The 27,591-nt window shown below is 35.8% G+C and overlaps 1 protein-coding gene across 1 annotated transcript; it reads right to left on the bottom strand.

Moving 5' to 3' along the window:
- Positions 1–11,021: 11,021 nt before the first annotated feature.
- Positions 11,022–27,520, bottom strand: LOC134657548 (protein toll-like). Its single transcript, XM_063513127.1, has 6 exons — positions 27,320–27,520; positions 14,578–14,786; positions 13,358–14,399; positions 12,647–12,968; positions 12,422–12,562; positions 11,022–12,223 (listed from the first exon to the last, which is right to left on the bottom strand). Exons 2-6 carry the CDS (start codon positions 14,708–14,710, stop codon positions 11,495–11,497), a joined length of 2,367 nt encoding a protein of 788 aa, XP_063369197.1. The 5' UTR covers positions 14,711–14,786; positions 27,320–27,520; the 3' UTR covers positions 11,022–11,494.
- Positions 27,521–27,591: the final 71 nt, after the last annotated feature.

Here is a 27,591-nt window from a genome sequence, read left to right as displayed (position 1 = left end):
CCCGTGCCAAGCCGGGGCGGGTTTGTAATAAATCAAGAGCGCTATAAAGATGTTTTGTTTTCTCTGAAACTGCTAGTTATCGATTCCTAATCGTCAATCTTTCGACTACAAGGCGGCAATAAAGCTAGCTAAGTACCATTGTCTGGCTATTTTAGCGGCTGTAAAAACTGACATAATACCTTTTGATGTCGTCATTAAACTTATTTATGGTTGATCATTGTATTTACTTCTAAAGAAAATACGGCTACCAAAGATAAAATCGAAAACTTCTGCATTAACTGAGCGATTGTACCTATGCTATACTGATTCGACTTCTTAAATGTTTTTTCATTCACAGCAGCTTTTCCAAAAATGCTTAATATGTTCTATGTGAATGTAGAATGTAGGCAATAAAAGTTTTCAGGTTTGTCTCCTGAAAAATGTTGTCTTAATATTGCATGTAAGCGTCATGTTCAATCTCTGAAAATATCAATAGGAAGTAACTTAGTTGTAGTAGTAATAGTTGTTTTATATCCTATAACAAACATATAAAAATTAATCATAAAATTGTAACATATGTTATAAAACGCTATAATATTATAATGAAGGCTACTTACCATTATACTTAAGAATGGTTCTATTTCAAATTGACTAACCATTGGAAAGAAAGTCACTTACTAGTCGCTAGCTCGCATTTTATTGTAAGTCTTACCTACAGTCTTCTATGCCCCTCTGTCGAGTGCAATAGTCTCAGAGGATTCTGACGTCTTGGCTTCGGTTAACCTTTGTTAAAGGAATAATTAAATATAATTTTAATAAATTATTCTTCATCATTATCCTCTCAAGATTGATGTTTGTATAATGTTGCGAGTGGTGAGCTTTTGCTACCTCACGATGCGTTTTGTGTTTCTTTTGTAGAGCTCTTTTATATAAATTATTTATATATATTAGTAGCTTCTGCCTTTGATTTCCTACGCGTAGAAGATGTCACACGGGGGACAGTATTGAGTACAAAGAGTAAGGGGAAGGGGACTTCCCCTTAGTACTCTCTTTGTACTGAATTACAACTTCGGCACAATAAACTTCGTGAACTTCTTATACCAATCAAGTGGCCAGCATGACATGAAATAGGTATATAATTACAAGAAGATAAACAGCATAGTATAAAACATGATTTAGTATATTCCACGTCAATGCCGTTGTTAACTATATATAGGTTAGGGGCGATCTCCCACCTCGTTAAATACCTACCGTAGGTATTGTGCTGCATGGAATAATACTTCGCCCACGACACAGGTGGTCGTAGTGGTCCGCTAGCCGATTACAATCTTTATTAGTCTAGACGGGTTATACTCGAATGTATTCAGGCGATACGTTGCAAGCAAACAACATTGAATTCTTTTCAAACTGATTCCAAAATCTCAATAAAATTTGCTATTTTCTGTTATTAAAACGGGGATAATCCGTGATGCTAATTATATAAATCTTGATTATAAAATGATTATGCATCAGGTATGTAAGTATTTGTGATATGTTGGTAAAATAAACCTAGATTAAGCTATTGATTTGTCGTATTTCTGCGTACCCACCGAAAAGTTATCACTTTTGTGTATATGTGTTTTAGGAGAACTGAATCGAAAGTAACATGAAGAAAAAAGGAAAGCTTAGAAAGCTACATTTACGAGCTTGGACCAAACTCGTAACATTATGCAACCTACAGCAGATTATCGACGTCTCGCAAATATTGTCACCGCAGCGGAACCTTGTAACTTTAACGGATAAATTTGTTTAGTCTATGCAGCATTATTCTGACCGTGTTTATGTTTTCGTAAGTATTTAGTAGAATTGTATGCATGTAGTACAATACAAATAAGAAGTCAAAGGCTTTAACAAACATAATTTCATTGAAGTGTCTCTTTGTTGTGCACTTTGGTGGAAAGTAACAATGAGTTTTTTAAACCATAATTAGTACATAATCATGTAGCGTTGTTTGTGTTTGTGTAGTTTATATTACAATATGTAAAGCAGTCAGCACACTCATTTCATTAATCTCGCGAAAAGTAAAAAGTTACAATAATTGACCAAAACCCAAAGGTCTATAAAGATTTGTCTACGTTTTGCAAAAACCTATCACATAATGTCTTTTCCGGTATCCGAGGGTGCATTCTTTACTGGATAAATCTATGTACTTTTATCACCGTCGCCAGCCTCCCCTCCTACATTAGCTAAACGACTATTGAACGATCGGGCGAAAAGAGAACGTAAACTCAAGCGCTCAGGTGCATCGTTGTTGGTATTTTATAAGCCTTGTACGCTACATCAACTAACAGTACTTACCTACGATAGAAGTGGCCAATTGAAGCGTTAGTGCAGATGCAGTGTAAGTACATATATGTACAAGTAGTATAACTCGCTCCAGTGCAAATTAAAAAGGATTTTAAGGTGATTTAAAGTAGTAAATACAAGTACAAAGTGTTTATTGAGTATTTCCAACAAAAACACAAAACAATACTTTGATTTGGTAATCTCTAACGCGTGTGTAACTCTACTAGAGTTGCATGCGTCTCTAGGCTGCGGAGGGTGCTTAACATCAGCCTAACATAATAACGCCTGATGCGCACCGCAAGCTTGTAAGCCACTGTCGATCCGAATCATGTGTAGCCGTGTAGGTATTTACATTAAAATTGTGCCAACATTTGAAAAAAAAATGTGTTTCAACATACTGTGAAAAAATTATCGTGAACACGGCCTCGAGCAAAAATATAATTCTGTTTTAATGCAGTGACTCAAATAAAGTCCCATTTTAGATACTTAAGGGCTCTTGTTTCAACTCTTGCAATTTCGCCGAAGAAATTACCGTCATGAAGAGCAAAATTTTGAGGAACTCCACTCCTATTACATTAACGATGGATAATTTGGAACAAGTTTAGTATGCAAAATGTTGAATACCTATTTATTATTAAGGCAGGTTTTTCAAATCAAATCAAAATCAAAGAAGAATTGTCATCATCGTCATCATCATCAATCATCATCTAGGCATATAAGAATCTTATTATTAAAAATCAATAAGAAAAACCAGTGCAGTGCTATAATAATCTTTCTTTGTTTGTTCGTATGTGGGAGGAAGAGCGAGTCCCAGATAATTTTAAAGTGTCTCGCATACAGGCTCTCTATAAAAACAAAGGTGACCGATCGGATTGCAACTCTTACCGCGGTATTTCACTTTTGACAGCATCTGGAAAGGTCTTTGCCAGAACACTGCTAAATCGCTTAACGGATTTGTCAGAAAAAATCCTGCCTGAAACCCAATTTGGCTTCCGACCTGACCGAGGCACTTGCGAAGCTGTCTTCAGCGTGCGTCAACTTCAAGAAAAAAGCAGGGAACAAGGCCGTAAGTTGTACCTCTGTTTTGTTGACCTGGAGAAGGCATTTGACAGTGTGCCTCGCGAAGCCCTTTGGTTAGTACTCATGAAGCTGGGATGCACGGAGAAGTTTGTTAGACTTCTGAGACTCCTGCATGACGACATGCAGTGCTGCGTCGCCGTAGACGGTGAACAGTCAAATTTCTTCTCCGTTACCTGTGGGGTGAAACTAGGGTGTGTCCTAGCCCCTACACTGTTTGCCCTATACTTTGCAGTTGTAGTCAAGGAAGTCTTACAAACAGTAGCCGAAGGTGTCCGCATACGCTTCCGTACCGATGGCAGTATTTTTAACTTGGCCAGATTTAGGGCGCGAACGAAAGTTTCACATGCATTGATCACAGAGATCATGTATGCTGACGACCTATGCTTTCTTGCAGAATCCCCAGATGGCCTGCAACAGCTGATGTCTGTTTTTCACCAAGCCTGCTGCAAGTTCGGCCTCAAAATAAGTGTCAAAAAGACCGAGGTGATGTCTTTGGACTCATATGGTCACGAGACACTGGCCGTACAGCTTGGTGAGGACGTGCTAAAGCAGGTCGACAAATTCCGGTATCTGGGGAGCACTATAACTTCGAAGTGTGACCTTGACGCTGAGATCAACAGCAGGATCGGTGCTGCAGCTGCAGCGTTTGGGAAACTGTGTTCCAAGGTCTTCTGCTCGCATGACCTAAAACTGGCCACCAAAATTTCTGTTTACATGGCGATCGTGCTGCCAAACCTTTTATACTCTTCCGAGACGTGGTGCGTGTACCGTCATCACATTCGTACTTTAGACCGGTTCCACCTCAAATGCTTGCGTAAGATCATGAACATCAGATGGTCTGACCGAGTGCGAAATACCGAAGTTCTGCGACGAGCCCAGGTCGGTGGAATAGAGGCTTACCTAATGCGTCGGCAGCTTCGGTGGTGCGGTCACGTATCACGTATGGCGGAAGAGAGAGTGGCGAAGCGCATCTTTTATTCTGAACTAGAGGAGGGTAAGCGGAAACTTGGCGGACAACTCCTCCGATACAAAGATGTTCAGAAGCGACAAATGAAAAGGTGCAAAATCGAGCCCTCTCAGTGGGAAGGTTTGGCAGCACAGCGTCCTGAGTGGCGCAGGCTGGTGCAGGACAAAGTGCGCGATTTCGAGGAGCAACGTAAAGTTGACCTCGACGCTAGGCGCGACGAGCTGAAAACGCGCCAACCTGCTTCCATTAGCTACCATTACGTGGCTGGTGTCCTCACGTGCCCTCAATGTGCGCGGGAGTTCACCTCGAAGATCGGCTACGTCAGCCATCATCGGGCGCACGAGCGCCGAGCAAACTAGGAGTCGTAGTGGTCGCCATGGCCGAAATCGGCCGGAAGGATCATCATCATAATAATCTTAATATTTATACTAATTTATAGGTAATAAATGCGAAAGATACATCTGTCTGTTACATTTTCTCGGCTAAACTCTCAGACGTGTCCTTTATAGGCAGGAGTGAGCAAAAGTAAAGTACTACATTAGTCGATCTTTCTGGTTATCGTTTTCATGTCACCAAGGGTTGCCGTGGTCAATAGTAAACATATAGGGACGGACGGGAGTACGGGAGGGTGCGCCCGCTTTGCTGAATAATTTATTAAGAAGTCCAAATACCTCAATAGGTTTATGTTAAGACCTGTATACTGACTGTATTCTCAACGGAAAGTAAGTAGGTATTTAAATGGTCGACAAGGCGCATGTAATGTAGCATCCCCGGAGTTGCAAGCGTTCATAGCTTACGGTGATTGCTTACTATCAGGCGGGATGTACGCTTGTTTTATTATTTGTTTTATTAAAAAAAAGTTTTACCCCAGTCAATAACAAATTACGTGAGAAGGCAAAGTAATGATTCAATCTAAATTACTTAAGATTATTCGGCGAACCATAAAGTATTTTTTCTACTCGTCGACTGCAATGGTTGAATTAAGACTTCGTATACCAAAGTGAAATCGCATACTTTTTTCACTATCGGACCCCAAATCAACTATAATATTTATTTCGATACAGTTTAGTCAACTATAATATTCATTTCGATACCGTTTAGTCAACTATAATATTCATTTCGATACCGTTTAGTCAACTATAATATTGATTTCGATACAGTTTAGTCAACTATAATGAAATTGACCAATCGAAAGCCCGTACCAGGGCCTCATGAGTTACGAGAAGGTGTCGTTGATCAACCGGCCGGGGGCGCGGGGCGCGGGGGCCGGGTCGCGTACGAGTATGAAGGTATCGCGGCTGCTCGTGCATTTTAGCTGTATACTTTTGGTTTTTTTACCTACATATATGATTCTTCTACTAGTTTTAAGTATTTTTTTTGTTGACTCGTAGAAAAAGTATTTTTCACCTCAGCAGCTCGAACAAGGGTACTTTGCTACTTAAAAACAGTGAGCAAAATTCGATTTTGCTCACTGTTTTTAAGTAGCAAAGTACCCTTGTTCGAGACGCTGAGGTGAAAATTTAATTGTTGGCATATCTTAAGAAAACATGAGTGAATAGAGGTAAGTGATGAAGAAGGAATACATTTTTCGGGTTCTCTAATATGTTCTCACTGCTGAGGTGAAAAGTTTTGTGAACTACACGAGATCAAAGTTATTTACATCTCGTGCGCTTTTGAGTCCCTTACTACGCTCAAGATTCTAAATTAGATTCACTCGCTACGCTCGTGAATCTATTATAGAATCTTTCGCTTGCACGGGACTCAAAATAAGCACTCGAAGAAATATCAAACTTTGATCTCTTGTTGTACAAATAACTATTATACAATAGTGATATAATCAAGCTTTTCAATCTCATACCTTTACTTAGGCAACTCAGCAAGCTTCGTTGCCTAAACACGGTACTCGACTGAAAAGCTCTCCATTATATCACGATTGTATAAAATACTATATGTGGCCATCGTGAAACACTAAATCTTCAAAAGAGCTTAATGAATACACCTTTCCAAAAATCGTACTTACACAACTGAAGCTATTTTTTTTACTTAATTTTTACTTACTTATAGGTGTTTCTAAGTGAACATTAAGGGGTTAAAATAATTTGCTCAAAAACAATGAAGGTACAACGTATTTAGTTACATACTTGAAATTTACTCAAAGCTGCAAAGTTGGTATTAAAAGCTTACGTTCCGGCTTTGTTGTTATAATATTCCAAATGCAATTCCTCTTAGTTTCCGAAGCGTTCGGAAGCGGCTTATCGTTTTGACTTAGCATGAATTCTCAAGTTAAGGGTTTACCTCTAGTACCTAGAAACAAAGGTTTAGATTTGTTTAAAAAAAGTTAAAAATATTCATACATTAATAAATTAATACATTGTCAATCAATAGTACGTAAAGGATAAAAGGACGTGCCAAAAGTATTTGCCACCCTAAAATACATTTCCTAATTCTTACCAAATACCTTGCCTCCCAACTTCAAGGCCACTGCTATCAAGGAGGATAAAAATCAAATCAAATTGAATGTCATCAGTCTTGTTAATTTTGAATCATCATATCTCACTCCTTTTTTACTTTCTTTATGATCAAAGTGCTGGCATAACAGTAAAAGAGGTTTAATCTCAATTTAAACGCGAACGCGGACACCCTACTCGTTGTTGTAGGGACACGTGGACAACGTTTGCAGACAATTAAAGTCTCTCTAACAACCAAATAAAAGACACTGAAATAAACTGGTGAACGACGATCCATTAAAATTTACTGTGTGTGTAGGGCCTGCTCACTTCTCATGAGTCATCCTGTATACCAACTAATGGTAATATGTAGTAATGGTCCAAAAAGGTTGATAGAAAACGAATAGGAATACTGCGGGGTATGCGGACAAATCACATTCGCCCCGTGGGATGGTCGCCGATCCGCCGTGCACCGAATATTACACGCTGAACGCTGCGCTGCACTCGAATGGACGTCTCACCCTGAAACCATTATGGATTTGACAGCCTGGCGTGTGCACGTTGCGTTCCTGGATTTATAACAATGACAAAGTTAATACCTACTATTTAATTAAAGGTGTCGATCGATAAATATTCTATTGGTGGTAAATACATTGCAATAACTATAACAGGCAAAAACTTTTTAACAAAAAAATAAAACCACCGAAAACAGTGAAAAGCAAATAATAATAAACCTTTTTTATTTAACCTTAATAACTAATACGTTCTTAAACGAATGTAAGTACCTATACCTTAGTAATTTTGAGTCATCCGTATGTAACATTTACTCACCACGTCTATTTGGCAGGCTCTCTTAGCAGAGGAAAGGGGGACAATACACTGTCAGTGCACGTTCGAATTGGCTTGATATTCGGCATTAAAGTAAAAGGACTGATCACACTGGAACCTTTTCGCAACCAGTACATACACAATTCCTACACTGACGTGACGTGATGTTATTTTCATTTACTTTTTGCCGGCTAAACGGTAAGTAATGTTTTTTTTAAGCAGCGATGTGACCGATCCTTGAAACTGAGAAAAAATATTAAAAATTTCAAAAGGTCAAAGTAAATGATGTAAATGCTTAGTCATTTAGCAATTTACCTATAAAAAGGGTTGGAAAGGGATACTAAGTAGGGCTACTTTAATATATATATACGTAAGTACTGATATCATAATATATATTGTGCTTATTCTTCTCATATCAGTCTCTTTGAATCGAGCGATATTACTCGTAAATACGAGTATTACCTCTTCATTCCGCTGGCGACAGGGAATGTCAGATGATGTCGGTAGCTTTTAAAATGCTTATGTACTATCTATTTACTTCAATATACAAAAATCCATTCGTATCCATTTAAGAAAAGGCCATGTCAGATGTGACGAAGGTGTTCTATTTGAGGACCCGAGACTTTTATACGCAGATGAAGACGATACTTTCTAAAGAGGTTGACGAGGATAAAACTGTCTCTTACAAAGTTCTTAAAAGATATTGGATTATTATTAAATACCTAGTGCTTTTGTGTACCTACGTATAATATTATTTATGTTCTGATTTTCTTACAGATTTTTTTTATGTTTTCCCTTGAATATTGATCTAAATTTTCTAACGAAAATGTAGGTATGTGTATATTGTGTATGTATGTGTTTTTCATTCTGTATGAAAAGAATATTACCTGAAATAATTGCAAAATAATCAATTCTACTGTCCAGGCAAGAAGTTCTTCTGTTTTTATGATAAATAGAAAGTAAACAAATCTTAATCCTATTCAAAATTCAATTTTACTTTGCGCAATACCACTACCAGCTGGATGCAAAACCGATTGCCGCTCCTGCATTCTAGCTTACGTCACAATCACTTTTTCTGAGCTGCATACTTACATTATAAAGATTAAATTTTGGACGAGAAACAGGTTTAGAATGGACAAAGCGCAAGCCCGCGTTTCCTTTAAAGCATAAATATTGTCTACAAAACAATTTATAATAATTGTATTGTTCCATACCATAGTAGACGCCATATCTCTGAATTTATGCCTCCCCTACCCGTCCATATACGGTTACAATAATTTGCGACACGGTGAAACCCCAGTCGCGGACAGCGATAAAGCTCGGGGGGCACACCGCTTATTTATGTGCCGGCTCCGCACACCCAAATGTGGCCACGAGACACCGCGATATTAATTAATCCTACTCACAGTTTTAATACAATTAGGTAAAATTGATTACCTATGAGAGATTGCAATTAGCGGTTTGGTTTGATAGTATGTAATGAACATATTTACTCTTTAGGGTAAATACGCAAAATGACAGAAATACGAGTAATAATTATACTATAGAGTAGAGCGAGGCGCTTCGGATCTTTGGGGAAAATGTGATCAAAACGACCATTAAAATTTCATTACATTAAGATTCGCTAAGGTTTTTTTGTCTTTTCATGTATTATAGGAAACATCTCCAATCGTTTCCTAGAGTTCTTTCATGAGAATTACCAGGATTATTTTTTACTTTTGTAACCAATGTATTCAGAGAAAAACTGCACAATTTGACCAATTAATACGCAGTGGTTGCTATTAATTTTAATTCAAAAATAAATACAAGTCATATTCAATTTAACTAAACAATTAGAAAACAAGCAACAACGGTTGCACTCCGGGAGTGCCGGTAGAAGTGAAAACTCACCTCACTATGTTACCGACGCCCGGAAACACGATACATACGTTTAGCGGAGGTATTCTATTTATTTATTATATATTATTATTATTCTCAAATAAGATCACACTTTTTCATTGGCATGTTTATTTACATACTGCCATGACAACGTCAAATTATTTGAACATAGGTAAAGAGTCTTGAAAAGGAGTCCGCAACATAAATGTCAAATAACATTAGTTTTTCTTTATTGATTTAAATGCCATTTAAATTATGAGTGGCCACCTTACGGGGCTTACGGTCACTTGATCGCCTTACGCCCCTTACGGCCACGTGATCGCCTTACGCTGTCTCGAAGTTTATAATTTTTCCCCCACCTCAAAAAATGCCCAGCGCCGCTAAAGAAGTTTTCACTTCAAAAAATTAAACAAAATCTTTATTTCCTTCATTACAGGTGCATGTATTTAGTGTATGCTGAAATTAATTAAAATGTGCGTACAATAACGGTTCAGAGCGATCCAATTACACGTCTTAATTTGCTGTCAACCTGGCTGACCTAATTCGAAAATCGAACGCGCTGATCGATTTGTTTCGTCATGATAAACTAAAATATTAGGTACTTTGTTCTTCTGTTTCCATCAACGTAGGTCAATAAATTGTTTTCTACTTCTCCTCCGTGATAATACCTAATAATTCATTGCATTTAGGTATTTACCATATAACATATTATGCTTATGCTTACTTTAAGCTATATAAGCCGATATTTCATTTTTCAAAACACGTGGTAACCCACCATGCCACCATTAAATACGACGACAGTTAATTACCGTATATTTCAAGATATAGCAGGGCAGCGTGGGTGCAGTAATTATTACTGCCATAATTAATATTGTCCACATTTGACACCTTTTAGTCACGAAATTTGAGATTTATCACGTACGTAAAGATGATTAAGGTTTATTCACCACACCAGCTAGTAAATATGCTCTCCATATTCTTCAAAAACGGATGAGAAAGTTGCATTTTATCAACAATAGTGGCAAAGTCATTTGAGATGTATCCTTCTAATGTAGGTACAATGGTAGCGTTTATTTGGATTAGATTTTTAATGTTTTACAGTTAGTGTTGTGCTTGCGTTGGTGTAGTAACAATTTTCTGTTTCAATCGGTATCAAAGTTTTTGTACCAAAGAACTGGATATTAACATTATAGAAAATATTTTTAGGCATTTTTATGTTATTACCACTATGCCCTTAAGTTTAACTTTTATCAAATTTTTAATTACATCATAAAAGTTAGGAGCTTTTAAAGGTTCTTATGGTATTTATTTCCCGCTCCTAACTTTTATAGTAATAACTATCAATTCAGGCACCGTAATACCATACGAGTGATACGAGTAGGTATACTTAAATTTGTTGAGAAACTTCGAAATAATTGCAAGGGCCTTCTTAACACCTGGCTTTATCATACTTACCACTATTCTCCTAGTCATGAGAAACTTTACATGTTAGGTATCCCTATAATGAAATAATTCAATAACTTTTACTTTTTAATTAAATACAAACTGTAGTTGACAGTTCTTAGCAATATACATTTTCCTCGAAACTTAATATGTAATGAATATTTTTCACGGAATGTATGCTTACCATTTAACGAAACAGGACTTTACGTCTTGAAGGATCGTATCGTGTTGATCCACTTCTTTGAAGTTCAAGCATAATAAGTCTAACAAATAGTAGGTTTACCTACTTACACAGGTTATTCAACAATCATCCTTAATCTAAATTTTTACAAGATAAAATATCTTCGTAAAAAATTACTTCACATGCATTTTCACAATAAGTCCAACTTAAACATTATTTATAATTTAATTTGAATTCTAACTATACCAATACGCGTCGTACTTTATAACTATGAATCTACAATGACTTCAATGGAAATAAAATTATGAGAATGGTTTTTAACATGACGGAGATCAGTCTTTACCTCACTAAATAAAAAAGAATCAACTAAACTTGACTGTGAGCAACTGTGTCGATTGCGTACAAGTGGGGACATCCAAGTCGAGTAATATCAGCATTTTCAGAGCTGGCAATGCGTTCACGAGCAGCATGTTTACTCCGTTTATTATATTTCACTAACACTAACAAATTTTGCCAAAATTTCGAATCACTCCATAAAATCGAAGTACGGTAATCTCTCTGCTCCTTTAGAAATGCGTATATTGAATTGTCCGGACCGACATCAACGAATACATAAATGGTGTTCCGTGCCTTTAATATTTCGCCACGAATTTTCTTTATATTCACATCGCGATAAGCAGATGTCAAGTAGTTTGGTGAAAACACGACGAGAGTTATGCGTTTTTCTTTTGCATCGCCTGTGATGTATTTTTCAGTGTATGCCTCTTTACTGTGGTTGGAATAAACAATTTCTGTAGTAACATTTTGATACGTATTCAGAACTGGTAAAATATTTGTTTTAACAAATTCGCTATCTTCTTCGGCACATTTTATCGTTAAATGTAGGTGTCTCGGTTTTGGAACAGTAGAATCCAATGCTTTGCGAATACTTGTTTTTGTAACATAGTATAGTCTTCTACGGTATAAGTAAAAACCTATTGTTGCAGCTATTAATACAAATGCGACAGCAGCACACACCACGTAAAGGAACACTTCTTCATCTTTCTGGCACACTTTGCTCCAACGTGAACATCGCAAAGCAGCCATATCGTCCCACTGCAATAAAAAAAAAGAAAATTATCAAATTAATTAACACTGCGAAAAGCGCGAAATTCCTATTTAAAGAGATTTCCCAGCGCCACGTAGACAATTAATTAATATGAATCCGTAATCAAAATTGTCTTTTGTAGGGGTCTTTCGAATCCACAGCTATCAAGTTTCAACATGGCCAGAACTAAAATAAAGAAATCTCACTTTAAAATGTCGGGTTTGCATATCTTTCATGAGGTTCCAGGTGTGGCAATCACAGTTTATTGGATTATTGGCAATTAAAACGTGATGGTATGAATTATCTTGATTTAGACGTCTTTTTTCTATGGGATTGACCATTTTACCCTGAAACCAAGTTAAAAACATGACGTATATTAAAAAAAAACTTAATAGTTAACTTTAAGTAATTCATAAACATTAATGACTTACCATTAATAACGATATATCATTATACCGTATATCTAATGTTTCGTGTCCGTTTCTAAACCAATCGATGAAAGTGTTTTTAAATTCATTATGACTTAGGTTTAACACCCTTAAATTGTATGTGTTACTGAAAGGGGATAAGAGGACAGATTCCGCGGGCCGTGTATTATTGTCCAGCCCATTGTATTCAAAATTTAAATTATTATATGCAAGGGATATGTACATTCTCTGTTTGTTGTTGCTGAATAAATATGAGGAAACGGTTTTCAGATTATTGTGTTCGACGCTTAAATAAATAAGACTTAACAATGACGAGAACGTTGAGCTGAAATAAATAAAGAGGTTACTTTTATTAAGAATATTAAAATGTTACAATAATTTAAAGTTTTAATTTAAAATATAATGACATGTGTAACGTAAATAAAAATATTGCAAATTGTTACATTTAGTCAATACTTATATTCTTTGCCACGTGTGTTATTGCTAGGTACTCAGAATTTCCCAACCTTATAGGTACAGATGTTCAAAAATTTCATAAACTACTTTCATTCGCACATTACGTTAGGTACCTATACAACTTACTGGTAGATATTTACGAACTCAAACGTAAAACTCAAACGATAATGAGCGTGACAAAGAGTTTCTGCTAAAATAAATTAAAAATATAAGTAAAAGCAGCTAAAAATACACAATGCGAAATTAAATTTTCCTTACCTAGAAATTTCCACCAAATTATTATAATTCAAGTTAAGCGATTCCAATCGTACCAGAGACGAGAATAGTTTCGGTTCCAAGTCCTTTAGATTATTGTGGCTCAAATCTAACTCGAGTAGATTAATCTGGTCATTGAAGATAGCTTCAGGCAATGCGTTGAGACTGTTGTATGCTAATGAAATATTCGTAATATTGGGAGAATCAACAAACAAATCGTATGGTACAGTCATTAAACCACATCTCTGAATGTACACTTGTTTTAAATTGGTTAAACTCCCAAACAAATATCTTGGCAACTCTTTCAGTGTCACGTCGTTGTTGAGAATAATGACTGTTTCTAACTCCCTGTTGCCTTTGAAAAGGTTTCGAGGAAGAGACGAAAACTTGTTTGAGAACAACGTTAACTTTTTGAGTTTCCTCAGCGGTTTGAAAATCGAAGCCGGCAGTTCATTTAAACCATTAGAACTGAGATCGAGCTCTTCTAGGACGTTAACTCCAGTAAAAAAGTCTTTTGAAAACCACGTGACATTACTCTGCCACAAGGAAAGTTTTCTCAGAAAAGACAAGTGGGAAAACATATTTGATGATATATTTGTCAGATGGTTATGGCTTATTTCCAGGGTTTCCAACCTCTCAAGCGGCTTAAGTAGATTCTCCGATAGGTAAATGCTGTTTGATCTGATATTTAGCCAAGTTAAATTGTTAATATCCATGAACAGATTATCGGGAAGTTGTGTGTTCCCATTTATCGACAGTAACAGTTTCGTCAAATCTTGTAATCCTGCAAAGTGCTTTCTATCAAAGAAACCGGATAAGTTTTTAGTATTTTGGAATATTAATGCCATAGTTTTTGAAACACCCATACTCGTTAAAACGTCTTTAAATGACGTGACCGGTAATGGGCAATCTTTGAAACTGACAGATTTGAAAGAGCTTTGTGGATTAGCACATCTTGGCAACTTGCTGTAGTCGATAGAAGATGCATTCTCACATTTGATGTTGATATATATATCCGGTAATAAATTAATTGTGACCGTCCGACCTGAAAGAAAATGAAAAATGAATGCTTTTTGCATAAATAGTTCAAACATACCTAAGGTTAGGTGGAAAAAACGCACTAGAAAGCTTTCGAAACATCAATCGTCATTCAATTTACCCACATTCATAGTCATTCAAAGGCATAGAAAAGTGTTTTAAGCGTTCTATCCAAATGCACTCACCATCGACATTGCAATTGAGTTCGATGGCGAGCGTGCCGCCGCAAACGCAGTTGGGGTCGCTCGGACACGTCGGTCTTACTGCTCCAATTATTTGCAGCACCGCTGCAAACACGCACGTCCATTTATACTCCATCCTCAATTTGACTCTTACTTTTTCGCAGTCATAGTCATAAGAAGACTCTTTCGTGTTGTTACCATGTTGTCGTAATCTGTGGACAATAAAATTTGCTGTTTGAATAAATTGATGTAGAACATCATAATTATGTATTAGTCGTCACTCGTCATTCAATATTTTAAAGCTTACAACATGAATAGAACTGACAAGGCTACCCCATGAGAAAGATAAGGTGTATATTTGTATAGGTACAGAGAACATCAATGTCATTAACGGACTGGGTTCGAATCCCGGTAAGGGCATTTATTTGCGTGTTTATCACAACTATTAGTTCCTGAGTTATTGATGTTATCTATGTATTTAAGCATGTAGTTATCTATATAAGTATGTGTATATTGACCTAGTACCTATAGTACAAGCTTTGTTAAGTTTAGGCCTAGGTAGTCTAGGTCAAATATTTATTTATTTATTATTCTCTGATATTTGAAGAAAAAGAGATGTCTCTATATATATAACATTTCAACTGTTGTAGAAAAAAGACATCTTAAAGTAAAAGTTAACAACAAAGTTGATTTTACTAACGATGGGTAGTCGGACATGCAAACACTCAATAAAAAATTGCAGCGTACGAATTGCAGTGGCTGCAAAATATTTATAATGGAACGTTCGGCCGTTATCTCGGTCCACCGCACTCGGCATTTTCGATTATTTGCTGACTACGATATTGTTGTAGCACAGCGATCTCGGAAAGAAAGGATTGAATTTTCTATTATTTGAATATTGTTGGCAACACTAAATAATAATAAAAAAACTATACCCTACCCTAGTTTCATTACATTACGTCATATGATCGGTCGGCTGAATTGATGTAACCTTAATGGTCCGCAATGTAACTAAAATCGTATACTCGTTTGCGCGTCGTCTAAATGAGCCCTTAGGTTGCAGCAAAACTGGCGAGAATTACATCAACAGTGTAGCAGTTGTGCAGGTTTGCGAACTACCGACACTTTGTTTTGATATATAAATATTATGGTATCCGCTAGGTTAATACGACTTACACATAATGCTAAAGACTTTCAATTGTTTGCCTTTACTGATCACTGGATCCCGCAAATAAGGTAAAATCCCCTGTTAGTTTCGTTGACATTTCATACACTTCAACTACTTATTTTCTTGTTATGTTGAGAAATATTCAGCCGATTTCTTCTTCTTAGTCCTAAAGAGTGAGACCCCTAATATCGAATATTTATGCTCGGAAGTTACGCTAGTGACCCGGCGCATCGACAGCTGACTCGTCGAGCAATAAAATTGTTAAGCTATTATTTCATCAACTCCGTTTATTATCATTGTTTACCAATGACACGTTCTAGGCGAATCAGTATCAGAAAGAACTGCGACTACACGGGGTTGTTACGAGCACTAAGCGTCATACTTACACGGTCTTATCTGAGGCGATTACTCGCTAAGTGACGGGATGACAGGATAGCGCTATCGAGCGACACAGGTCAGCACTTATGTCAGAAATATTGATACTGACACGGATAATAAAATAATTTGATCTTATTTTTTTTTATGTTGAACTGTATGATGTTTACGTGTTTTGCCGACTCTGTTTTTGTAGGGTAAACGTATAATAACGTATAAATAATTCAAGGCACGTGTTTCAGTATATAATAGCTCAATGCCAACTCTGTAATGGTAGGAATTCTATTTCTTTATTTCTTCTCGGCCTCAGCTAATATTTTATCTCGCAAAGTTTCCACGACGTGACAAGGCCAGGAAGAAACGTGTCATTGCGGAATTCTTTCAATAAATATTGAATTATAGTTCAACATCCGTCCTGTCCAATCATCTATTTGTGCAACATTTACTATTATGTATCAACTAAGTATCTGTTTTTACAAGTGCACACATCTCCCCAGGGAACTTGCGTCCATTTAATTTTATTAACGCAACGGACACAATAACGGCAAATAAATATATAGCCTGGCAAGATTATGTTTGGTCTTCACCGTGTTGTGAATTTTCAGTGGTACAAAAATAAAAATATAATAATACGGTTAGAATCGGATTTTGATTAATAGGTAATAACTTATTATAAAGCTAAACATCTCAACTAAATAGCTTTACCGACTTATATACGCCTAAAAGGTATTAAAAGTAAAAGCATTCATTGTATTTTATGGAAGAACAACCCTTATTATTCAAATTTCTTACTGAAATTCTCTTGTCTCACAACAGTGTCCCACACAGAGCCCCAGACAATGCCCGACACGTGGCTCTGACAACAGAGATTAATGGCCACTGCATTACTTGGCATTTTTATTAAACTAACTTATAAAATATAATGTTTTAATAAGTTTTATACGACTAAATATTTTTTTAATAATTATCTTTTGAAGCCAGTAAAGGAAGTATTTCAGAATGAATACAACTCGTTTCAACTGCCTTTTCTTTCATAGGTCTAAAATGGATTTAAATAATAATTGTATGTATTTATTGTTTGTATTATATTACTTCTTTGCAATATTCTGTATTAACATTTAAAGAATATGACTTGATAAACAGCTACACATATTTAGATATGAGCAACACATGTACATACTAGCTAATATCTACACAATATATTTACTAAGCTTTTCATGTAACAAATTAACCAGGCATCTTACAAGCCAAGAAGGAGGTACAAAAAAATTGGAATCTAAGGCTACGGGTATTTAATTTTAAACATTTAAAAGTAATACCTAAAAACATTTATACCATTATTAACAAAATTCTTTATTACCTACTTATTCTATAACTTATAAGTATTCCCGCAATAAATTCACTTTCAACCATCGGGGCAAAGTGATCATTTAGCGAACATAATTTCGATCCCTTCGAAGCAGATGGCGGCCTTCCGTAACATTAAGGAAAACTAAAAGTATAATAATAGGATCAAATCAGTTTGGGTTAAGAGTGGCCGGGTGGGAGTTGGAAATATAGAAATCCCGCAAGGCCGCCATCCACAGCATTCTTAGAATTTAAATGTACCTATTATTAAGGTTAAGGCTACACTAGAAGATATAATCCTCTTCTAAGTAGGTAATAACTTTCGGAAGGAAAGTCTACAAACCGTGTAAAATAAATCACGAACAAGTCCTGTGTGTAGTCCCGGCCCGATTCGAACAATGCTTATAAGATGTCACAGCGATACGGTACATCAGTCAGTGTCAAGAGTGACATTTTTTCAACCAAAAACGTCACTTATGACACTGACAGATCAGATGCTGAAAAATAATAATTATGTAAGAAATAATAAGACGAGCACCGTTAATGCCTAATAAAGGAAACCAGATAACCGAAAGGTTGCTACTTTTAACATTAAGATCTCAACGTTATTCTAGCCATTTTGTAATACAGCACAGGGCATTTGCTGCTTTATAACCATACTAATAATGTTGAAAATAAAGCGTTTAACATGTAGCAGTCTGTGAGGAATTTTATTGCATTCTCTTTGGTATCAGGTGTAGTAAGCTAGTAAGCTTGTTGAGCTTAAGGGTCCGCATTTCGGTGTTGGGTTACTTAGCAAGAGTACTCCTGCTACCTTACTACTTGGTAACATTCATTTTTTCATGAATGTTGTCCCATTAGTGCATTTATATGCGTTTTGCGATCCACTACCTACTACACATAATACATTAATTAATTATTATGTTCCGTGCCTCGAATAATTTGCAAACAATAAGCCTTTTCAAAGCAGCTTGTGCATGAACTTTGTCTTAACTCTAGACGTAGGTGTCTATCTGAAATTCAACACCTATAGGTAAGTTACGTACAAGAAAGTACATCTTATATTAATCAATTTACCAATTCTTATGCATGTAGTTAAATATTTAGATTTTCAATATAATAAGTAAAACATCATTTTCAACTGTCTAAGATTCACCACAATCATTGTAAACCCATTTACATATGATATAAACAAGAAAATTTGTGAAATGACGGGTGTATAAACAATAACAATTGGGAAATGTGTGCAAACATTTATAATATAACTACAGCTTATAGCTTATCACTACATAAGATGATGTTGTCGCCTAAAACTGGAACGTTCTTTGACCGCATGAGTCGATCTAAATTGATACTTAGTCAGTAAAAAAGCCAAACAGGGTCACTAGATCCAGTTCCTTGATTTTTGGCTAACATATTGTGATAGTTCTTGGAACCAACTTCTAAATTGTGAATATTGATGTTTTTTATTAGAAGTATTAGAACAAATTAAATTTTTTTCAGAATTGTCCTAATAGTTTATTTTTATTTTTATTGATCTTTTTTATTCGTGTGATAGGTACTGGTCTGTAGGTACCTAATCCTAATATAAGACTTTGAATCAGTTGTATATTTTGATGATTCCATCAGTTCTTGTTCTATAAATAGTAAGTAAAGGATAAAATCTAAGGATATTAGCCGGCTTTGACTATTTTTTTCTGGTATATTAAATTTTTCGAAACATTTTCTTTCTTTGTACGGCGTCGCTACATATTTTCTTAATAAAAATTCAGACAACGAAAGAACGAATGTGATATGTGATGTTGCGGTTGCACAGTAAATTAGATTTTATATACATTATCCTAGAGTTGAAAGCTAGAATAGCGTCAAAAGGCCTTTGAGGCGTTACAATTTCAAATGAATTTACCTGGCCAAGTTAGTTAGCTAATAATAAATTCAGAATTTCAAGTAAACAATGCGAAGCGTTTACCCGTGACGCTAAACAGACGCTGCTCGCAGCCCCCTCGGAGGCGCTTGACGTGTACACAACACCCTGGCTTAATTTCAATATCAGTTAAAAACCCAATTACAGCAGACGAGATACGTCCCTACTATTCTACTGCCTCCAGATTTTTTTTACCTTCCAAGGTAAATTCTTACAACATTTTGCGATTATGCCTACTTCGTTTTCTCCTTTATTTGTCAGTTTGTACAAATAGTACAGACCTATCCTTCGAGAATTATGCAGTTTATGTAAATATCATTGGTATACAATGTTCTGGTCTTTATAAAATAATATGCTTAATAATATAACTACAACCACTATACCTACAGGCATTAATATTAACTAAATAAAATGTAGATATTTGTTTTCGTATTGTATAATATATAATATATTCTAACATATTTCCTAAAATGTCAACATACGTGTAAGTAGTAAGTTTTTACTCATATTTATTTTTATCGTTACTGTTAGCTTTGTTGCATTGAATCGTATCTGGTTGAGACCTTGAGACTGTACATAGTACTTTACAGACGACTTTTACGGTTCATTAACTTGATTAGCCCTTATCTTGGCATTGTAACACCCGTGATACATGGAACTTTATAAAATCTAGCAGGTTCACTTTATTCCGTAACAAAAGAATTCTGCCATAATTATGTCGAGCAACGAAAAAAATAACGGAGACAAGTGGCATTATAAATTAATTAGTAATAATCAACATGGCGCCGCTGAAACAACAGATTTCGTTTCGTACTAGAAGTTTTGCACTTATTTCTTATATGTATTTTTCCATAATCTACATTTTGATGCATTAACTATTTGTTAGTGCATAAATATTTCCATGGCGGTCGAATTTTAAAACATTTAATACACAGAATCTGTACATGAAACTGTTATGTATTATATTTAATACATTGCCAAGAACTCACAAATGTACATGACAAAAGGATTGTATTACATTTAATACATTGCCAACTTGTCGTCAAATTAGGTTTACATGTTTTTTTTATATATTTATGGGCAGAGATGCGATTTATTTGAAATACTTCTATTTAAAATGCAAATACAAAATGCAAAATACCTATTTTGTATTTTGCATTTAAATGCCTTTTAGTAAAAAGCATTTTGTATTTTATTTGAAATACTTTTCGAGATGTATTTTGCATTTTGCATTCATTTCAAAATTCAAAATACTTTGTGATTAAGTTTAGCCAACATTACCAGTCAAACAAAATGAAATGAACGAATGACGCTTGTATTGCCGAATTTGACCGATAGAGGCGCCTACTGCTAGCCATGCCAGTCAGAGTGCGCGCCTTATTCGCTCCGTGCAAAGCACCCGTAGGGGAAGCCGAAACGATCGCAGCGCTTGATGTGGCCAATAATGACAAGATTGGTATCAGTGTTTCTGTCAATTCCCATACTTCTCAGTTATTTTAGCTTTATAATCATACTTACGATAAAAATTGGTCACGATAGCTATTGTGTGGTAAACTGCAATAATACTGGACGAAACCGTAATAGTAAATTTTATATATTTTCAACGCCGAGCTAGATATTAGCTTTTTATACCATATAGTACTATTCCAGGCTTAACAACGTAATGGCTAAACATTTTATCTAGTCTATGTCAACACAGAGTTTTTCTTGTATGTTAATAAAATAGCTAATACAGTGTACCAACATTAAGTGATTGTAATATTAGTTATTTAAAGCCCGTCAAAAGCACACTTTTGGCACGTAGGGTTATCTGAGGGTCTACCGCGAACCACGTTCGACGTGTTTCCTCTCTGTCGCACTTGTAAATTCGTACGTAAGTGTGACAGGGAGGCAACACGTTGAACGTGGTTCGCGGTAGGCCCTCCGTCGTCTGTCACAAGTGTCACAACAGACATTGTGCCTTAAGCGGGAGAACATAAATTTTTAACATAAAATGTGTTGATTAAAACCTGTGAAAAAGGTCAAAGTTTTTATAATTGCAAGCATCGTACGTATCCCCAGGAAAAGGATCACTAAGTGAGTCATCAAAACATAGTGAAACATGCGTTTATTCATTGAATTTGTAACGAAACAACAACGAAGGATATTGACCGAATAATATAAAATACACAGATAATTCTTACTGTTTTCACTAAAGCAAAAACCAAGTGTATTTAACATTAAATACGAATAGATTCCGCACATTGTTAAGTACATTATAGTAAATATTTTTAAGGAATAATCTTTATTTTGTTGCGCTCGCTATTTGACAGCGCCGACCACGTTGCGAACGCTAGGCGGCGCTGCCATCGTGCACGGTCTCAATAGTCGTTTAGACTTGCGGCTCGCGGCTCGGCTCGTGGCTCGCCTCGACGCACTCGCGTTCGGCTTGTCATTCGGTTATAAACCTTATGCCGTGCCGTTAGTGTTTAAATTATATTAGCTCGACGAGCTTGCGAGCCACGAGACGAGCCGCGAGCCCACCGCTTACACTCGCGTTTCGTGGCGCGGCTCGCGGCTCATCTCGTGGATCGCGCGAGAGTCTAAACCGGCTATTATGTCTGACTAGTGTCAATGTCAAACGAAAACGACGAACATGATCTATGGCTATGAAACGCAACGCCGCTGACGCCGACGATTCGATTTCACTGATTTATTGTTTGCTGGTGCTGGTGAAGTGGTTACTGATTTGATTTGATTACCTACTTTTATGATATTAAAGTGTTGTTGTTATCCCTACAATACTGGAACCTGGAACGGCTATGTACTGTACTACAACAAGATAATTTAGATAATGTAAACATGATTTACATTATTGATACGCGTACCTACTGATAAATATGACCAAAATGTCATGCATAAGGTGCCATGTTATTAGACGTTTTTGTGCGGCTCGGCATTGTGTCTCTATTTCTCATGATAAATAAGTACCTAAAATAAATAAAAATATCTGAGATTTGGTCAAAAGGTATTTCATTTTGAAAAAGTATTTTGAAAATACCTATTTTGTATTTAGCATTTGAAATACAAAACGCAAAACTATTTGGTATTTTGCATTTGAAATAGTAAATCTGAAAAGTATTTTGCATTTTGTATTTAAATGCTTTTTTAAAACCATTTTGTACATCTCTGTTTATGGGGTTACAAAACATGTTTCAAATATGTCATATTCAATTATTCAATATGTATATTAGTTTTTTTTAAGTACTAGAGTTTATTTAACTGTATATTCGTACGCTGTAGCATTATTGCTACGCCGTAGCCCGTAGCGCGGAAAAATTTGTTTATGGCAAAAAATGCCCCCTAAGTAAAAAAAAAACTTTTTTTTTTTCACTTTTAGTTATTTCTTTACTTTTCCTATTTTACACAACTTTTGGTTGACGAGTTTTTTGAAACTTTACGGGATCAAATTTTTCTTCCATGTCATCAGGTATTTTTGGATATAATTGATTTTTACAGGTTTAATAGTCATCTGATGCTTTAGATTGCGTTTAATGCATGATGATTTCTATTGCACTACATGTTTTATTTTTATTACAATCCAAAATTTTCTTCTAAAAAGTAGGTAACTGGTTTGTCGAGGGATTGGCATTGTATCAAATATGATATTTATGATTTTCCGAAACTGGAAACTCTTGGATTTTTTCCTTATTTTTTTTATAGTCTAGAATGCTCAATATGGTCACATATTGAGCATTCTGCAATAACTAAAAAAATACTATATTGTTTGTTTTATAGAGTCTGTTCGGAAAGAGAAGAATCGTGGAATGTATTGGGCCCCATACATTCCACAACTCTTCTCTTTCTGCAGACTTTACCTAACTAGCCAACTATCTTCCTTTCTACCTATTACACTTCTATATACTTAATACGATATTAAAGCAAATATATTTCTATTGTATCATTTCCTTTCCTTCATACCTACTCGCAGTTATACTTATTAGAGGTCAGGAACGTGAGCCTAACGAGGCACGCGAGCAATCAGCGCGGACTCTGTGCAATTACGACATCAATAAACACAGATTGTGATCGCACCAGCACCACATAATGAGTTCTTAACTTGCACATATTTATATTCAGATATTTATATTTATAGTCAGACTTCTTTGTAATATGTAAATATGTATGTTAAAAGAAAACTGTGAACTTACAAACAATTTTAACCATTGTTTTAATGCGGCTAGTACTTATGATTTGACAATGCGTGTCACAATACTGAAGCAGTACCTAAAGGGACCCACTGATTATCAGTCCGCCGGACGACATCAGCCTGTCAGTTAGAACAAAAAGTTGACAGCTCCGAACACCTGACAGGCCGATATCGTCCGGCGGACTGATAATCAGTGGGCCCCTTAACGCTGATGAGTCTAAAGCAGAACACTACTTTTTTAAATTCATTTAATAAAATACGTTTAGTTATTTTTTAATTCGGCGGTGCGCGATATGTAACCATTTGGTAAATTAGTCATTACCTTTAACCTTTAGGAGAATAAAGTAATATATTTGATTTAGATGTTTTTACAACCTGCAGATATGGTTTTGTATACGTTGCGGTATAAAAAGGCAAACCCTGTACCACTCTGCCAATTAAGAATCCGAGGACGCAAATAAAAAGATTTTATGCATTGCATTGCACGGCGGAGTTTTTTGGGAAAAATAATGCCTGGACCGCTGGTCTAAAACCTTCTAAAATATAACAACTACTTTTTGTTACACATCGGCTTTCACGGCGCCGCGCCGGTTAAGTATTTTTGTGGCTTTGATTGTCCTTAAAGCCAAATTTACCCTTCAAAATAATGATCAGTCTTTAAATTATAACAATTTTGGAACACCGCTCTTAACCAACTGAGCTACCGAAGCCTACCAGAAACGTGCGAATTTTTCAAATCCTTCCTCTTTGTTTACACAGACACACTTTAGGGAGGAGTTGCGCGGAGGCTTCGCTAGCTCCGTTGGTTAAGAGCGATTGGAACAGTGGTCTAAAGGTTTATTTAATAAAGAAATTGACACATTTAGACCTACTACCAAAAACGAAAGGGGGAAAAAGTACAGCTCTCGCGATCCAGCGTTCGGTTTGCTTCTGCCTATTAATAGCTACTATCTTAATTTTGGTACCATTTTAGATTTCTGGTGTGTTTAACAGGTAGCATAAGTATTATGTGCTGTAAATTTATGCATGAAATTTTAAGGCGTCCCTTTAAAATCACTCTAACTTAATTATATTTGTTTAGGTTTGCTTGTTTACCTTGACAGAGTAGCAAAGTTGAGAGGATGCTTTGCTCATTTTGATTTGGTAAGTGTAAGGCTTGAGTGGACGCTCGGAGCGGAGCGTTCGGCGGGGCGTGCAGCTTGGCGTCGGGCTCACAAGTGATGTTAGCAGCGTGCACAAAGGCCGCTCCTATACGCTTGCATTTGTTTAACATGCACGCCGCACGCCCCGCCCCGCTGCACGCCCAACAAGAGCGTCCACTCAGGCCTTACATTAAGGGTTTGTGTTGGATCAACTGCCCACGCTATATAATATTTAAACGTGTACCTATCCAAAATATTCAAATATCATTAAAATTTTCATTATATATAATAATAATATATCATTTATTGTCAGGCAACTAAGGCCCATAAATACATACCTTACAAACTAACATACATACAATAATAATAACCTACCAAGCTAAACATTATTAACTTACCATTGTTCTATAATTGCCGAATGAATGACGTGTGAGTAGCTAAGTCAAACAAAATGGCTGACAAACAGACAGAAGGGCAAAGTGACAAACGAACATGACAAATAAGGATGAATAAGGGTTCTGCTTTTGCAAGGGGTTTCAACTTAAACATAAATATTTAAGTTTAAACCTCTTGTTTCAAAACTTTCATGAATTAACCAACCTCAATTTCCATTAGAAGGTATAACTATGTACATAAATCTAGATAACTATACCGTTTGACGTTAGAGAACGTATCGCGTTTAAACATCTAATTAATTATGTGAAGTGCTTGTACGATTAATATCCGCCCCGTATCGTATATTGAAAGTAATATAATGAAAGGTAATTACGCTTTTTAATTAATGACTAGTCTTTTTGTTCTCTTTTAAAGGTCCCAGTTCTCGACCAATTCCCGTGAAATAATGTGAGCAGGTTCGTTATTTTATTTTGTCGATTTACTTTTTAAGTCAAAGCCTCCGCAAACGCGTGTGGCTGCTGTTGAAGCTTCCCATTATGGAGCGAAACATGACGAGCAATTTAGATTGCTCGTCATGTTTCGACTTAAGAAAAATGAACAAATTATTGAAAATCTTGTGAATACGTAACGACTAGGCTTTGCACGACGGATCCGAAATGTATGGGAAGATCTGCGGATCCGGATAATTTCATACATTCCGGATTCGGATTGCAAACCCTAGTAACGACGAAATTTGTTGAAAAATAAAACTGGTATTTATGGTAGGTATGGTTGCTAGTCTGCTAAATATTATGGTTATATTATAGAAATGTAGTTAAATAAATGTTATATTATGTTATATTAACTAATAACTAATAACTAGTATGCAAGATAAAAGAAAAATGGCTCATTCTTTATTTCATGTTAGCTATACCTGTCTAACAAAATGTTCTAAGTGAGACATTTGGTTTATAACATAGAAGCTAGCATTCCGCCCTATCACATACATACACACACCTACACACATTTATACACATACATACACACATACGTACATTTATTGTCCATACATTTTGATTGATAATGTATTTTTCCTTCAAACTGTTTCTGACGTGTAATTTTTTGTGTGCATTTACGAAATACATGAATATGAATACATTTATATGAATTGCCTACCTGCCCCCTATAATTACCTGAAATCACTCGTGAGTGATTTCAGGTAATTAACCAATTACTCCTCAACAACGCCATCATAATAACATCTAAAGCGTCAGGTAAAAATATACAATATTTTTATACATAGGTACTTCTTCCGTAAAATAATATTGAGGAATAAGAACATTTAGCAATGTGTTTTTTTTTCCTCCTAACAAGTGTACTCATTAGAGTGCTGGCTTTACATAGCTTCAAATGTTATGCTGACAGCTATATATTTAATACAAGCTTTTTTCCATAACATGTAACTTGTTTAGTCAAGTGTCTTGCGATCTAGTAACAAGATATGGTCTGAGCTACTGATAAAAATAGCTACAGTATAAAATACTTTAGTCTTATCCTAACATGCTTCTGGCAGAATACCAGGATGGCGTTTACGAGAAAAAACCGGTATACGTACATATATTGTACTCTTTCGGATTTAGTAATTCTATTGTCGCCGTCAGATACATCAAAGCGGTCAAGGTGCTCAAAAATATCTCAACACGTCTCTGTGGTAGCCTGAACATGTATCTTTGAGAATCTCGTGCGCTTCGATATATCTGATCATGACTGTACTTATCTACTTGGAAGATATGTCACCTAATTACTACTAATATAAGTCACGTTTAAAAACGTCGTTACCTTTTTATCGTGTTCATGCAATTATATAAAATTATTTAATAGCTCAGATATCTAATAAAAAACATGCAAATACTTTTAGTTATAATAACATGTAATGATAAGTGCCTTATTAAATGTCATATTACATAATATGTATACATTTTTATGGTACAAACGATAAAAATATTTATGTATCTACACAGTAAAATGAAGTATTGTCAAAAATGGTTTCTTTTCCTCAGAGAGTCGGGCAAAAGAAAATTATTTAACAAAAAATGTATATTTAATAGGTTTTTTTAAATAAAAAAAGCCTTAATAAATACGAGAAAAAGTATATAATTAATTAAGGAAATAAAAATTCAAATGAACTAAATTTAAAGGACGTCAAAAACAGTTAATACACGTACCTGTAGATAAATTATCATCCAAGCACTGTGCCTATGAAAACACACTAGAGCAATCAAACATAGTTACTCTAGGTCCAAAACAGACATTCTAGTACAAAGTCCACTTGTTATTGCTGTGCGAACTACAAAATTTGAACGTAAATATTCTTCCTCTAAGCTAGTTGACGGAGTACCGCTACGAGCGCCACGGAGCGACTGCCGCGCTACGGCATCCGCTACGGCGTAGCGAATAGCTACAGTCGGCTACGCTCGGGGATCGACGGAAATAACCG

The sequence above is a fragment of the Cydia amplana genome, chromosome 2 (genome assembly GCF_948474715.1).
Source record: "Cydia amplana chromosome 2, ilCydAmpl1.1, whole genome shotgun sequence".
NCBI classification, from domain to species: Eukaryota; Metazoa; Arthropoda; class Insecta; order Lepidoptera; family Tortricidae; genus Cydia; species Cydia amplana.
This window is presented reverse-complemented; position numbering and strand designations above follow the sequence as displayed.

What these genes read in the sequence shown, in the direction of transcription:
- LOC134657548 (XM_063513127.1), bottom strand. Translation starts at nt 14,710, where the DNA reads ATGGAGTATAAATGGACGTGCGTGTTTGCAGCGGTGCTGCAAATAATT. An exon ending in ACTCAATTGCAATGTCGATG is followed by an intron (nt 14,400 to 14,577) that starts GTGAGTGCATTT and finishes ATTTTCTTTCAG; the next exon opens with GTCGGACGGTCACAATTAAT. An exon ending in ATGATATATCGTTATTAATG is followed by an intron (nt 12,563 to 12,646) that starts GTAAGTCATTAA and finishes ACTTGGTTTCAG; the next exon opens with GGTAAAATGGTCAATCCCAT.